Source organism: Symphodus melops (assembly GCF_947650265.1).
Source record: "Symphodus melops genome assembly, chromosome: 1".
Lineage (NCBI taxonomy): Eukaryota > Metazoa > Chordata > Actinopteri > Labriformes > Labridae > Symphodus > Symphodus melops.
The window spans coordinates 6,172,834-6,189,291 of record NC_136691.1 but is presented as its reverse complement, the minus strand read 5'-3'; the positions used below and the strand labels follow the sequence as shown (position 1 = coordinate 6,189,291).

Genomic DNA, 16,458 nt, shown 5'->3' with positions numbered 1-16,458 from the left:
TAAAGCCAAAGCAGAACCTTCCATGAATGACATGAAACTCCCTGCAGCTTCCCATTATTTGTCCTGATGTTACTCAATGAGGTAAACAGATATGTCGCCAAATATGCAGAAACAATCATCGAATGCTCAGAAAGAAATTGTGGCAAAATGAGCCAAAAGAAGTTGAAGGACTGCAGCACGGCAAAAGCATCATAACTCCAAATGTACAAAAAAATCTAATCTTATCCCATCTTTGTGAGAGTTTTTAAGACAAAAATGATTTATAAAATAACTAAGCCATATAAATGTGTGTTCATATTTTATTTTGTGTAAATCTAAATGCCGTCATCATTATGGATTTAGTTAGTATCAGGGTCAAAATTACATTTTTTTCAGGTCTTATGTACACTGTCATAGGTTGACACTTAAACATTGAACAGAATAATACTCAATAAAGCAGTCGGGAATTGTAATTTAATCCATACCCGCTAATATTTCTGCATTTGTGATTTTATGAAAATGTCCTCGTTATTTTATTGATGGAACAAATCAACCACTCTCTTAGATGTTTCATGTCCGTTTTTGTCCACGATAATCAGACCATGATCGATGGGCAAAGGTTATCAAAACAGGACATTAAAAAGAAGAAAAAATCTTTAAAAGCTCCTCCGCTGACCTCATAATGTCAGCGCTACCTCTTAATGTCTGTAAAAATTATCCAGGTCAGTTCACTCACAACTTACCCACGAGGGCACAAACACACGCACACACAAAAACACCCTGAGGCAGCAATGACAATACACAATACCCCAGATGACCTAATAGGACCACCATCACTTAATCCTCCCTCCCGGATGCACGGATGAGTGCACACACACACACACACACACACACACACAGGGAGCAAAACAGAGAGAGGCAGAGTCGTCTGACCTCTCTGTCCATTAGTACGTCTTTCTGCCTTATTTAAAAAAAAAAGAAAAAAGACAACCTAAAAAAGTCTTTCAGCTTTACTTAGAAAAGGCTGAGCGTCATCTCATTACAGCAGCCAACAGTGAAGTTACCACCTGTTCTACTTCCTACAAGCGCCAGCATTTCTTGAAATCTGATGACACTGGAAACACAGAAACTGGCCACATTTTCTCTTATTTTTCAGTGGACACATGACACCTCCCAGGCAATGCAGGGACTTAACCGCACCTTTGATCTCTCCCATGGGATCTATTACCTGTGAGCCCACCAGGTAACGTGCTGTGGTCTCGATGAACCCTGTGACCTCCAGAGAAAACAGGTGAAGTCTTTTCTTTGGCTTTGGTTTCTGAGGCTGCACACTTTAAATGTATCCCTTCTCCTACATCAACTTATTTACTGTTGTGAGTTTTACATACGGCATACATTTTATCCCCTGAGCGACTTTATAGATCCGACATGGATCTTTACGAGGACACTGTCGTAATGCTTAATTCTGCAATAACTGTGGCTGAAAGTGATTACATTTGTCACTTTTATGATCTAGTGTAATGATCATTTTAACCAAGAAGGTCAAAGCCAGGACCAACATTTGAGTGTAGAGAGTGATCACAACATACTGCATGTTCTGTAAATACACCATCAATCGTCTAGAGAAGCCCCGTTAAGGCTCTTATCTCACACTGTCTCTAACTGTAGATGCGTGTCAACACAAAAAGAATGAAGTATATCTGAGGTTGTCATTCTGCCTTATATGTTCAATTCATTTAAAAAAAACAAACAAACATTATCTGTCCCCCCGGATGCAATTCATATGTGACCTTACATCTAGAAGTTAGAGCTGTCTCTTTGATTAGTCAATTACCAGAAAATACACATCCTGATTGGTTTCAGTATTTCAATGTGACAGTTTGATCTGTGTAATATTTTCATTACATTCAATGTCTTTCGAGTTTTTCAGACTCATGGTTGGATATCAAAGTAAATGTATATGTATGATTAATCCATTTGATTATTTTCTGTTATTAGCAGAACATAAAACGTATGAAGACAAATGGCGGTTCACTGGATGTTAAAAACTATGTCTTGGTTGCAGCCATCGAAGACAGAAATGTGTACATGCTCATCCTTCAGAGTATCTTAAAAATACGAGGGATGTAGAGAGAAGGCAGAGGCGAAGCTGAATACCTCTGAGGTTTTTCTTACTTCTTTATGATTTTACACTGTTTGTCTTCGAGCTCAGAGTAAAAAGTCAAATGAAAACTTGAACGTCCTCCCTGTTCTTTGAAGCTCAGCCTGACCTACCGCCTGGATTTTCAATTTCACGGAAAACACGGTAATACAAGTCTGTTTATCGTTGTTGTCAGTCCACAGAGCTCTCAACTCTGATCCATCAGACGCATTTCCACAAATCTTTCCTCAAAACATTGTGTGTATGCTTATGTGCATTTGTGTGTGGTTGCTCAGGGATTAACTCCGCACCATTTAAAACCAGTCTGATAATCTATCAACATATGGCTGCTGGTGAAAAACAAGAAAATGGTTTTCTCTCTCTAACATGCAAAACATGATATGTCTCCTAATAATCCAAGTCTGCCCTCTGTTGAACTCTCCCTCATACTGGGGACGAGATTGTTCACACAGTGATGTTGCATCAACTCGATGAGCAGGAAAAGCGCATAAACATAAGATTAAAAAGCAATAATCCAGGGACGCTGAGGAACCGATCAGCTGATTAAACACATTTCAAACCCGATGCGACATTACAAAGTGTTGTTTTTCCTCGTGTTAGTTTGATCGGATTGTCATGATCAAACTGATCCAGAAGCATTTCTGACATTGATATCTACTTATTCTTACCTTTAGTGGCCAGCCTCAGACACTGAGTCTTAGTTTCCTGAAGAGAAGACAGAAAGAGAGTGATATTTAACTACCACATACAAACACAAACTGTAGCATACCTAGAGAGTATAAATGAACATGTGTTTTTACCAGAGGTTCAGAATCAGTTCACTGTAGATATTTCTTATTGTATGTAGTGCTCATAAGAAGGATGTAGCTCCCGTACTCTCAGAAGTCATAACTTCTTGTAATGTGTACACAGACTGTATTTACTGATAGCAGGTGACAGTTACAGGTTCCCTGTTCACATGAATTCAGATTTATTTACCCTCTCTGTGCTGCTAACAGCTTGTAGGTAGATGTTGTAGTTCTTTCTTGGAGCCAGCGGAGGATTCCAGAAACCCTAATGGGGGGAAAAAAAGAAGAAGTTAAAAAGAAGAAAAAGAAGTTAACATTAACATGACGTCAGGCTAAATATATATATAAATATATATGTCTCTTTTTAATGATTTAGTTTCTTTACATGATAAATTAAATGATAACTTTAATCTCTTTGAACAAAATAAAAACTGTGTTTATTTGCTTTAACAATGTATATCAATCTTATACACTAAAAACTATAAAACCAGCAGCTGGCTAATTCACTGAACAGAATCTACTCAGTTCAAAATAAGCAGATGAAGCTAACAAATTAACTACATACAAAATCCAAATGTAAATGTCTCTTCCATGAAGTGAAATACCCGAAGTGTTGTACTACTCCTTTAATCATTTCCATAAAATAAACATCCACCATGTTCATGAAAAAGGTTTGGGCCATGTGTGTTTCAAGCAACCAGCAGTTTTGGCTTACATTTTTTGGTCAAACATTACTGACATCACATGTAGACAAACATCCTCGTTCACAATAAGCATAGCTGCACATGTGGTGAGCTGTCTGGAATATTTGGATTTAACCATGATGAAGTAAAAAAACACCATGTATAATAAAAAAAAAAAAAAAACCCAAAGCTTACTAAGTCAAAACTTTATTTCCCCCTCTCCCCGTCTGCTACCTTTTATTCTCCTATGAGTGCACACCTCTGTACTTCTATTTCCAGAGCAAAAACACTTGCCTGATACGTCTTGTTGTCTCCCACAGTGAAGGGGAAGGGCTCAGGCAGGTTGCTGGGGGACAGCTGGGCAGCATAATAATATGGAGATCCACTGTGGTAGGAAACTGGGACCTGAGAAAGGAGATTTAAATGTTAACATTAAATATTAGTAGACCATAAATCTGACTTCTAGCAAAGAAAAAGTCAGATTTGAAGAATTAAGATCCTAACCGAGCCAAATGGTTAAAAAACAACTATTCAATGTATTTCAACACAACAATGAATCTTTCTTTAAAGGTTGACATAGTTTGGCTTGTTTAATGTCTGTGAAACATATTTATAATCACCTCAAAACAGTCAGATGAAGCTTGACGACGTGTCCGCTGAGGATTCACTTCTTCCACTACTATCTGGTATGCACTGGAGACATAAAAAACTATTTAAATACATATATTATTTTAATCACAAACAATCAATAATTATAAAGTCTTATTGTTTGTAATTAATGCATACAGTACCTTATAGGAGCTCCCTTGGCCTGGGCAGGTTTTAGGAGGACAGTGATGGTTGTTGCAGTTTCATTCAGGAAGGCCTCTGACCCATCATACTCATCGATTGTCGGGGCTAAAGAAAAACATGTTTTAGTGTCAAATGATCGACTTTCTAACAATTTAAATGTTGCACTGAAGAAAAAGTACCTGAAATATTCGTGGTCACGTTGAGCGTTGTTGCAGGTCCGAACCCTTTAGAGGTCGATGCACGTATAGAGAGCTGGTACGTAACGCCTGGGTAGAGCATGGAAAACAGATGATGGGTGGCGTTCGAAGGAAGAGACACTGTGAGCCCCGGCCGCTGGAGAGGCACCGAAGGGTCATATGAACGCAGACCACTGTAGCTGATCTGAGGTGGAGAAAACAGAGAGAAGTCCAGTTTAGACACGTATGCTTTATTTGTCTCTTGACAATGTCTTTGCCTCTTCTCCTATGAGTACCTCATATTGTATGATGATCCCATTCGGTTCAGTGGGTTCCTTCCAGTAAAGAAGGATTCTGTCTTCAAACGGAGTGGCCCTTAGTGACTGACTGGGAACATGGCCTGGGACTGAAAAATGACACACAGATGAACTGTTTAGAAATCTACAGAAAATGTTGTCCTTTCATAAAAGAAGCTGACACCTTGAACGTTAAAGCTCAGGAGCTTTCTGAATAATCTAATGTTTTACAGAAACACAAGAAAACGAGACAGAAAGTGAAATACTTTATACTTTGATCTCTTCTGCAAACGCTACATATAATCTAAATATCTGTAATTATGCTCCTCATATAAGCATATAGCTGCATTAGAACAATGTACTATGTTTCATTTGAGGATTATTTCTTCATTTGGATTCAAAAGTGATAAACAGAGAGGAAATGTGAGGAGAGAGAGAGGGAGATGACGTGCGCTAAAAAGCATCAGGATCGGGAGTTGAACCTGCCTCCCAGTTTGACGAGAACTGTTGCATTATGGGGCATTTGCTCTACCAAGTGAGCCAGAACCATTTACCCCTGACACCAAACCTTACAGTGAAAGCTAACAAATAAAGGTTGAATTGTTCATTGCGTTTCATACCATCTTCATCAGTTTGTATGACGGTCTCGTCACTTTCTTTCCGTCCCTCTGGGTTGGTCAGAATCATCTTCAGACTGACGTTGGTGTAAGGCGGCAGGTTTCCCACCAGGTGACGAGGAGCTGAGAAGAAAAAAACATTTTTCTTTTAATGCAGTTTCTTAGACAGATAATCAAGTAATCCATAAATCAGCTAAGTGGTTAACAACATGTATTTGAGAAAGCACTTTTGTTCAACATGTACTTGGAAGATGCACTTTCAGTCAATATGTTTGCTTTAAATGAAGAATTATCTCAGCTCTCCTTTCTTTTACCATAATATTTCTTACAGCCAACCAATTAGCATGACAAACCCAAAAAAAATTGAAGACCTTTGACATCATAAAAACAGTTTTTGTTTAATGCCTGACAGTAACACAAAGCCTGTAATAGATCAACTGAGAATCACCTTTGGGGTCCATGTCCAAGCAGTCGGCCTTGCTGCGGTTGTTGGCAGTCATGTAATGGTAGCAGATGGTGACGTTAAAGGTGTGACAGCGAGTGATGTTGTAGCCCAAAGATTCCCAGTCCACAGCTATCAGACGAGACCTGGTCTCTGCAATCTTCAGCCTCTTAGGAGTCCGCATGGGTTCTACAGAGAGGCAGAGGAGGACACAAACATGAAGGATGAGGAGCAGATATCTGACTTCTTCCTCTTATGTTATGAAAATACACAGTGTTTTCTCAGGGTGATAAAAACACCTTTAGAGGAACATAATCATCTTTTTTGGATGACTTGTCGAGCAATGTGAAAATATATTTAAGTAAACCTTTCTTCAACACAATACAAAGGACAAACGTGCTGAGTAAACATTTATCCACAAGATAAATCCAGAGGGTGCTCAAAACATTCATTTCTTCTCCTCATTGCTGTTTAACCATTAGTCAAATGCAATAACTTCGACGAGGCACGTCTCTGGTTCCCATCTTTTATGTGTACTCAGGACTGTAATAGTCAATATAATCTACCTTCTCCTCTTCCGGCACAGAGCTTTAATTACCTTAACAGGCTCATTTAACTGGATCAATAACCCCCCAGACCCCACCCGACAGTACAGACACCAACACACACACACACACACAAACACACACACTCTGAGTGAAAAAAAACTTGGATGTGTTAAACTGCTTTTCCCCCCAAATTTTAACTCATTTATAAGAGCAGAAGTGGTGGAACAAAACATTCAAACAAAAACATCTAGAAACAAAAAATAAATTGTGACCACAATTGAAGTGAACAAACAAAGGAGGTGTCATAGGAAACACTACATTGAACTGCATGTTAATCTAGTGACAATTTTAAATCATGTGCATTCTCGAAATCTCAACTTGTATTTCTCTCTCCTTCAGGATAACAAAACTGGCTTTGCTTGATAATGGGAAAACATTTTCGGTGTCCGTTCATTTAGATAGGCCAGACCACAACATGTAAGGATGTCATTTCCCACACTTATGAGAAAAGACTAAACAACCTTCTGACATCGAATTAAAGGACAGTTTAAATTGCTTACGGTTATTTTATGTAGGTATTTGCCAGATACGAGTACAGTCAGTCATTATCAGAGTACGGCTAATACAGCCACTACAAAAACAACGAGCTCTTAAATCAACGTTGATGTTGATCTTGTAGATTGGCAGCAGAGCGAAGAAGAATCTGTTACTCAGGACAAATTTAATTTAAAGTTTTGTTTGTTGTCCTTGACATGAACCGTCATCGACCAGAGTGATCGTGACTCTATCACCTGTTGTACTATCACTGCCTCGCTGTAACTCACCCAGGCGTTTTTAATAAAAACAGCTCACCTTAAACAGAGATGCTAGTCTCTCTCCAAACTCTTCCTGCCTTTCTCTGTTGTTTTTTCCCCCTCTGGGTCTTCCTCCCTCAGAGGAGACAACACAAGGACACAAACTTGTCGCTTCTCCTGACAACCCATTATCTGCCTGTCACTCACTCACACACACACACATGCACACACACACAGTTATTACCCAAATACACACGCACGCACATGCACACGCACGCACACACACACACACGCACACACACACTCTCTTCAGGTCGTGACAAAATGGAAATTAAATCTTGGAAGAGCACATATAGGTAGCTGCTTGTGTGTTTGTGCTCTTCTCAATAAAACTTCCCAAAATAATGATGCCTTGTCAAGGGCAAACACAACTTTTGTACACACTCCCCGACACATTCATACAGAAGTAAATACAGACATGTTCTGTAGTCATTTAGATATAAATATGTCTAATAAAGAGACACGTGAGAAATGAAAAAGATGGAAAAAAAGACAGATGAAGGACGGTTGGGTTGTGAAGATGCCCGGGCAGGTAATTGTCTGCTGACCAAATATTACTGCTAAACAGTGTGTATGTGTGTATTAACAGTGGGGGAGGGGAGGGGGGAGGGGAGGGGAGGGGGGTCAGAGCATTTCATTTTCGCTTCAACCTGTTATTGGATAGTTGACATTTAAACAGCACGAGAGGAAGACCTATTGCTTTCCCTCTCTCTCTCTCTCTCTCTCTCTATATCTGTCCCTTCCTCTCTCTACACGTGCAAATCAATACATGTGATCCTCGCCATAAAGCTGGCTTTTACGCACGCACGCATGTGTGCGCACGCACAGTTAAGGCAGTGTAATAAATTGTATTGATTTGAGGGTCTCTTGATGCTAACACTGCTTCAGATTGAGACGCTCTTCAACGAGGAATTATTATATATGACTGGATGCCTGTTAAACACACACAAACACACACACACACGCACGCACGCACGCACGCACACCATCCCCCCCACTGACCCATAATGAATTGCTGCTTATCTCTATTTACTTACTAGCCAGTGAAAGAGGAAGGAGCACAAGGTAGGAGAGGAACAATGAGGACACTGGAAATGTAGAAGAAAGAAAGAAGGAAAGAAAGAAAGAAGGAAAGAAAGAAGGAAAGAAAGAAGGAAAGAAAGAAAGGACAAGAGGGCAAAGAGAGTAGCATTGCAAAACTGTAGAGAAGAACCAAAGCAGTGCGTGGAAACATGAAACAGGGGCTACAGGGAGCGAAGGAGGGAGGGAGTGATAAAGGGAGCGTAAAAGAGAGAGAAAAAGATGAGAGGGGCCGAGAGGAGGAACGGGGAGAGGGACGATAACTAGTTTGGATCACGGCCAGAGTGAGGCAGGACCAGGTCCAACAGTAAACCACAGAGGCTGCCTTGTCCCTTCTCTTCTCCTTCAGTAGACAGACAAGCGGCTGGATTCATGTCAGAACTAAAAGGCTTTGTGCTCCACAGATGGAAGCTTTGAAAACAACAATAATACCAATAAACACCAACAATAACAAAGAGGACAACAGGCTTCATATCAGCAGTATCCAGAGGTTGGATTAAGGAACGGCAAACAAAAGGAAAAGAAATTAAACTAAATGAAAAATAACTATGCTAAGGGCGGAAAATAAAACCTGCCCCTCAACATTAAGCATTAAGATGAGCCAAGAAAAACAGTAAAAAATAAAAGACATAAAACAGGGACAGAAGCTTAAGGAAAAACGGAGGAGTACGAAAAAAGGGAGGGGGGGACAGGAAAGGTTGACAGGAGATGCAGCTAAATCCGAGTTAATCTGTCCAATTAGTTCTCAGTAATCCTTCCACTGTCATGAGGAAGACAAATGAAACTGGGGGTTATTCATTCTGTGTCAAACCTTCATTTTCTCTCTGCACGTCTCCTCCGTCTCTCTATGGACCGATTCAAGCAACATGAAAGGTGCACAGTTGTGCTGCGACATCCGCTCAATTTTCACTCCCAAGCACTTTCTGGTTTTTCTTACGACCGGCCCTGACTGTTATAGGGAGGATGAAACGGTAAGGGTGTCGGTCTTTTATCAGATATCCTCAAGCTCTGAAGATAAAGCAAATCATTATAATACTAATTTTTCGTCAGTCGAAGCAATCACAGCTGTTATAAAGCTATCGTACTTCAGCTCGTAAATTGTTTAAAGTTAAGGAACCATCCAGAGGGACAAACTGCTTCGACTTAAAGCGACGTAGCTGATTACCCATTAGCCAGATATAGGTGAGTACTGTTTAATAATTACATAAAGAAAATGTCCTTGCTAATATTGGGCTAGAGTTGGTTCAATAGTGTTGTTAGCTCGGTGGTGGCTGTATGCAAACATCACGGTTCAACAGTGCACAGCAGCTAAATGTACTACATGTAAGAGCGGATTGAAACGTCAACATTCAGTTGTCTAATGGGTGTAAATGGGTTACGTTGTTTTAGCTTTAACTCAGGTCTACTGTGGATCCTTCTGGATTCTAGGATTTCCTTCAGTTGTTGATCCATTAGGATGCAGATGAAAGGTACAGAATCTTCATGTTTGAACATTTGACATCCTGTAACGCAGCAGTCGACCATGACGCAGTAACTCTCCAACATCAGGCAAAAGCACACGGCCACTCTGTTCGTAGTGGACAGTAAGTCTCCGCTTCTGCCAGCTGTTAAAACACGTAGAGAGCATCAGCTGTGGTTCACCTGCATATAAGGTCTTATTGCATCAGTGTTTACATTATACTTGTAAGAGAATTCAACTGATTTCACCTTTATTTAGGCAACTAAACATAAATCACACAATACTGTTGAAATGTGTCTGATACATTTAATCTACTTCCTGCTTTGAACTTCAACAGTTCATGTCAGTAACTGGAGTAGATTTCCTTCACAGAGGCCGTCATCTTTCGCCTTTGAACTTAATGATTCAAGCTCCAGCAACATTTCTTATCTACACACTGTACAGTTCAAGGTTCTTATAAACCTGCCCCTGACATAAACTTCAGCCTGAGTATGACAAACCTGTATACCAGAAAGGACAACACACACAAACACACACAAACACATTCAGACTCTGATAAGCACACTGGGCACTTCTATGTCTGTTCATCTCTTGGCTGCTATTTCAGGGCTCTGACCCTTAAAGCGTCACACTGCTGACTGTGTGTACACTTTGTGTGCATTCTCACATACAGAACTACATGTGATAAAACGGATGTGATTTCTACAACATATGTGCTGTGTGTCTAAAATGTGAGTTTTGTGATTCCATTCTTCCATTAATCCGAGTGCTGCTGACTTTGTGCAACATATGAGAAATACTATGGCTCTCTGAACTCTGTGTGTGTGTGTGTGTGTGTGTGTGTGTGTGTGTGTGTGTGTGTGTGTGTGTGTGTGTGTGTGTGTCTAACCTGCCATGACCAAGAGGTTTTGGGCAGAAAATTCTGGATTTGGATTAAAAGCTACTTCATCACTTTCTTCTGTCACACACTCATACATGTGCGCGTGCGCACACACACAGACACACACACACACACACACACACACACACACACACACACACACACACAGACACACACACACACACACACACACACACACACACACACACACACACACACACACACACACACACACACACACACACACACACACACACTCAGTAACTCTTCAGTTCAAGTTTATCATTTTTACCCTTCAGACAAGAGCAATAAATCACCACAGAAGAAGAAGAAGTGAAAAGAGTGGGAGAGGGGGCTTGAGATGAAAGAGGAGTAATAGAATTTCTTTGTAAAGTGCAGAAGAAGAGATGAAGAGAAAGAAAAGAAGAAAAAGAGGGGAAGATGAAATCCTCCTCGTTATCATATCAATTGCTCTGCGTGTGATTCCTGCTCTGTATCTTATTAACTTTATTGGTTTTTAATTAAACTGTGTTCTGTGCAGAGACTTTTCCCTCTGTGAGTGAGAGCGCGCGCCTTTTCATTACTTTGCATCCATCTAAATATTCAGTAAACTACAGGTGGTGGGATCAGTCGAACCTAACCAAACAGAAAAAGCAAAGGAATCATTACCATTTAAATAACATTTCTACCACGTGTCTCTCTGTTCTGGTCCTCAATAAACACAAACACACACACACACGTCTGTCTCCAGGTGTGTGTGTTTGAATGACCTTTGTCACACTGAAAACAAAAAGAGACAGACCGGGAAGATGTGTTTCTACCGTAATAAAAAATAAAGCCAGAAAGAATATCCCAGGTTTTGATCACCAAACAGTGTTTATGTATGTTGTATATGTGTAGTTATTTTAAATATAAGCTAAGGCTAGTAAAAGGAAAGAGCTTAAAGTTACATTTTAAAAAGGGTCTTGAGATAACGCTTGTCCTAAATTGGTGCTATACAAATAAAGATTGATTGACTGATTGATTACTAAAGCGTGCTCACTTACACATCAGATCTCTGCGTTTGTATTTACCTGGGTTATAAAAAAAGTACACATGTGATGTATCTGCTGGAATAGTTCGTCTTCGTCTAAATGAGGTCAATCGAGAAAGACTCCAGGAAGCAACCACCTCACCAGGAAAAGTGCCGTACTCTGATATCACTTCAGCTAGGTGTCGCTCTCATTATTGTAACCTCTCGCCACTTTATGAGACACAAGGAAAAAAACGTTTACTGTACAGAGTTGATGGAAACTAGTGACTGTAAAAAAGATGGAGGACACATTTTATGAATCTCACAAACTTCCCCTAAATTCTTTTTATGGTCAGAAATTGAACCATTGGATCCACATTACATTTGGAAGATATTGTCCCATTAAAATGTACCAGGAGGCAATGGGAAGTCGGCTCGTGCTCGCACAGTGCTCAAGAGGAAGGAAGATTGTTATGCAGATGATCTTTAAGTCAAGAAAGATGTAGAAGCATGACGGAGCCTGCAGAGTCTAATCACAGGTTAGTGCTCAGGGAGAAACTTGGATTCGAATAAATGGCGTGTATCTTTGCTGAATATATTGAACTCCTTATCTGTGATCAAACCAAGAAAAAGTCAGAATGTTTGGTCTCTGTACGTAATAAGACTAAGAGTAAAGTTTAAACCTGAAGTATCTGAAGAAAACATTTGTTGTTAGAGCTTTACAGTTTAGACTGATTCCTTAAAATGTCTTTATTATTATTATTATCATTATTATTGATAATGTCTGTTTCTGCTGCCACCTGGAAGGTGTCCGATGAGAAGATTAAATCAGGCTTTATTTACCTTTTTCAGATCTGATATAGGTCTTACATTGGACTGCTGAAAGAGGGCACGGTACTTTCACATGTACGAGATCAGATCAGCAAAGGGCTGAGATGTCCTGTGTTGAAGGACAAGCACTAAACACAATTTGAATGATGAACGTGTAAGAAGATGTTTTCTTTATTCTGAGAAAAGAAAAGCAGCATTGCTGTGGTAAGAAATACATTTCTAATCTCAGATTTCTCCCGTCTGATCATCAGTCATTATAGACGGGCTACTTTCCAGTCAGTCGACAAAAATGACTCAGATAAACAGAATGATTTGATTTAATTCTCTAAATTCATAAGCATATTTCCCTGATATGGAGGCATTATGTGGATTACAATGAGTTATTGTCTTTAACTGGATTCTGCTCCAGTGTTAGCGAGGAGCACAAGATTAATTTCCTTTTCCTGTCAAACAGGAAACTGTTCAATACATGAGTCGCACCAACAAGTCTATGACTTCCTCTCTGTCAATAAACACACGTAGGCAGAAAGCACACACACAAACACACACACACAGACAGACTGATCCTTTTACACATATACACACACACAGGTTGCAAGACATCAGTCAGGCCCTGTGGTTATGAGTTTTCATCTCTCTTTCATTTTCGTTCTCCAGTTTCATCATTCTCTCTCGCCTGTACGCTCGCTTCTTTTTCTCTCCTCTTTCTTTTTCCTGCCGTATTGTTTTTCAACATCTCTCCATCGCTCCTTTATTCGGTTTCTCATTCAAGCTCCATGCTTTTCTTTCTGTCTCTTTCCCTCTCATATCAACTCTCTCTCTCGCCCGCTCCGTCTCTCTCCCTCAGGCTAGCTGTTTATATTTCAGTCGTTTATTTCTACAAATGTCAGACAGTGTTTCTGCCCTCCGTCTATTGATCCACGGAGAGAGAGAGAGAGAGAGAGAGAGAGAGAGAGAGAGAGAGAGAGAGAGAGAGAGAGAGAGAGAGATGGGGAGAAAGAGGCTGGCTGAGAGAAGAGAGAGAGAAAAAAAGGGGGTGAGAGGCAGCGACAAGGAACAATGAGAGATTTTTATAGATGGGGGAATAATAGATGTGAGAGAGAGGAGGAGAATGAAAAGAAAAAGAAGGATAAAAAAAAAGTATGAAAGGTGGAGAGGGCCGTGAGTATTTGAATCACTTTTTCTCTCAGATCACTGAGCATCCACCGTCTGACTCAGGCTCTCCCCACCTTTATTCTCCATTTCTATCCCTCGCTACACCTCTCCTCTGCTGCTCATAGTATAAACATCACTCTGGCAACTGAAATATAGAGTCCAAGACAAAAAGAACAACAGTGGACGGACGGATCGATAGACAATCAGACGGGCAGAAAACAGCTGTGAGCACAAGAAGACCAGGCTGAAATCAAGTTACCCATCTCTTGTGTTTCTCTGACACCCAGTTCAAGGCTGTAGAACTCATTATTGTAGAAAGTGAGGAAAAGAGCTCAAATATAAAATGATAAAATGGGAAAGTTCATTAAACTGTTTCCTGTTTCCTGAAATTGCGATTGCACGTTTATGTTTGAAACTCATGTGGACACAACGCAAAACTGCATCACTCATGAAGGTACACAAACTTCACCATCACACAGACACTGTGTCTCTATAGTAACAGTTATAAAAAGAAATGCGATCTAACACATCTGTCCAAGTCCTACCTGCACATTTGGTCCTCGTTATGAGTGGCGGTCCAGGTTTCCCCGTTCCTCCCTCTCCTGGCCTGGTCAGCAGCACTCTGATCTCGTACTCTGTGTCCGGGTCGAGATGCCACAGCTTATAGTTTGGAGAGTTTACAGCGTGAGTCTCTGTCCAGCTGCCTGACGTCATTCGGTACTCAACCTAGAAGAGGAGGAATAACAGGAATATGAACATAACATAGTTTGGGTCGTTTGATCACACGTATAAATCAAAGATTTCATGATGACCACAGGTGAAAGCTCACAACAGCTTCATGTCTGTTGTTTGCTTTTTGTACAGAATAAACATAATATAAAATCATAAACGCTGATTTTTAGAGGTGCTGGAAGGTAGATTTGTAACAGTGGGACAAACTGAGCCAGCTGTTTCCCCTTCATGTTCAGTCTTTGTGCTTACAGAAGACAACTGACATCGGTAGCTTCACGTTGTTTTCTCATTTTCCAAAATGCCAAACCGTCACACACGTTACGCTGTGAGAACCTGAGAACGCTACATGTGAAATGTTTTACCCCCTATGAAGTCATTGTCAATGTGAGGTGGTTTATTTCTCCACCCATTCTTTTGCACTTAAAAGTTTGCACTAAAAAAAAAACAATTTACTTCAAAATGAAAAGTCTACAAATATCAATAATTAAAATGTTTGATCTCAAAGCATTACTCTCCTTTACTTGGAGTTCTTGCTTATTCTTTATATTTCTGTACACTCTACTTGAATGAAGACAGAACATGTGCTACACTTTATCTCTGAACAAGGTCGATCACAAGCTTCGTTTTTTTCATTACGTGTAAAAAGATTAACGACTGTTTTTGTTTCGGTTATCTCCTGCCACTGATGACAAATCAAAGCCTTTTTTTACATTTAAGTATTGTTTATGTTGTATGTCCTAACATAGTGGTTTCATGTAAATGTTGTCACTAACTACTAAAGGTTAAAAAAAAAAACACAAACATGCAGAGTCTCCTACTGAACATACCTCCTTCAGGATGATAGGTCCATCTCCAAATATGGAGTTAGCATTCAGCTGAATCAGCAGATATGTGGGGCCGACGCCGAGCAGCTGGGGTGGGGCGATGGGGTGCGGGGGCTCTGTAAGGGAAAACACAAAGAACAAGATCGTAAAAGAAGGCTTGGAAGAGAAACTCCAAAGATGAATGAAACACACCAACACAAGGTCAAAGCAGAACAGAGGAGAGGGATAACATACGACAGTCAAGGTCATAAACAGCTACCGTCGGAGCATCAGCTCATTTTGTTAAAGAAACTACCCGCCAAATATGATGAAAATAGGATGTGAAGTGCACTGATGGCACAGATCATCAGGGACACCCTAAGAAGTATCGACTGCATTCTCAATCACAGCCGAACTGTGAGAATGCCAAGGCGTTTTTTTGTCACTCAAGGGAAAGAGAATAAAGTACACTTGTTCAGTTTATTCCAATTTATGCATCAGTGTATAATTCTCCTGAATGTTTAGTACAGGTATTGCTTTTTAATAATGTGATAATATAGCTAATATAGCACCAACAATTCCTTGCACTTTATTTTATTTTATAAGTGTTTCACGTCCAGATACTTTGATCTAACAGCTTGTAGCCAGGTTGGTGGACACGCTGACATTTCTTGAAGTTGTTTCAAGTTCTTATAATTTGTTTTTTTGTTTCGCTGCAAACATGCTTTTTTGTTGCTGCGTCACATCGACAGCTTTCCACCTTCAAAATGACAAAAGGAGAGCGCTCTAACTGGGAACTATCTTAAAACAGAAATCAGTTCATATTCTGCCATCACTCCATCATATATATATATATATATATATATATATATATATATATATATATATATATATATATATATATATCTTGGTGCATGTGTGACAAGAGATTGACTTTTAGTCAAAGCCGGATCGCTGTATATTTTGCATGCAGTGCAGTAAGTGTTACCTGTAAATAAATGTGCTACATGAGCTAACACTGAGCTTAAGTCAGAAGTGAGATCATTCCATGTTATTACACTGGTTTTTTGCTGCCTGTTCGATGCTTTAGAACGATCTCCTCCGAGTCGTGTTATGTATTCAACTTCACCAGTTTTTAATCTTTCTTCACCTGCTGCAGCCTTTAAGTTC

General features: G+C 39.9%; 1 protein-coding gene across 27 annotated transcripts in view; it reads right to left on the bottom strand.

Annotated features, from left to right (window-relative positions):
* The window catches only part of ptprk (protein tyrosine phosphatase receptor type K), a 107,205-nt gene that overhangs the window by 24,813 nt on the left and 65,934 nt on the right, over positions 1-16,458 (bottom strand). For all 27 annotated transcript variants that reach the window (XM_079345052.1, XM_079345046.1, XM_079345028.1 and 24 more), the window contains 11 exons: positions 15,313-15,425; positions 14,299-14,479; positions 5,941-6,123; positions 5,496-5,615; positions 4,876-4,985; positions 4,583-4,784; positions 4,403-4,508; positions 4,232-4,304; positions 3,906-4,016; positions 3,119-3,193; positions 2,809-2,845 (listed from right to left, as the gene is read on the bottom strand). In XM_079345052.1, coding sequence (XP_079201178.1) covers positions 2,809-2,845; positions 3,119-3,193; positions 3,906-4,016; positions 4,232-4,304; positions 4,403-4,508; positions 4,583-4,784; positions 4,876-4,985; positions 5,496-5,615; positions 5,941-6,123; positions 14,299-14,479; positions 15,313-15,425 — 1,311 coding nt within the window. The remainder of the gene's footprint in view (positions 1-2,808; positions 2,846-3,118; positions 3,194-3,905; positions 4,017-4,231; positions 4,305-4,402; positions 4,509-4,582; positions 4,785-4,875; positions 4,986-5,495; positions 5,616-5,940; positions 6,124-14,298; positions 14,480-15,312; positions 15,426-16,458) is intronic.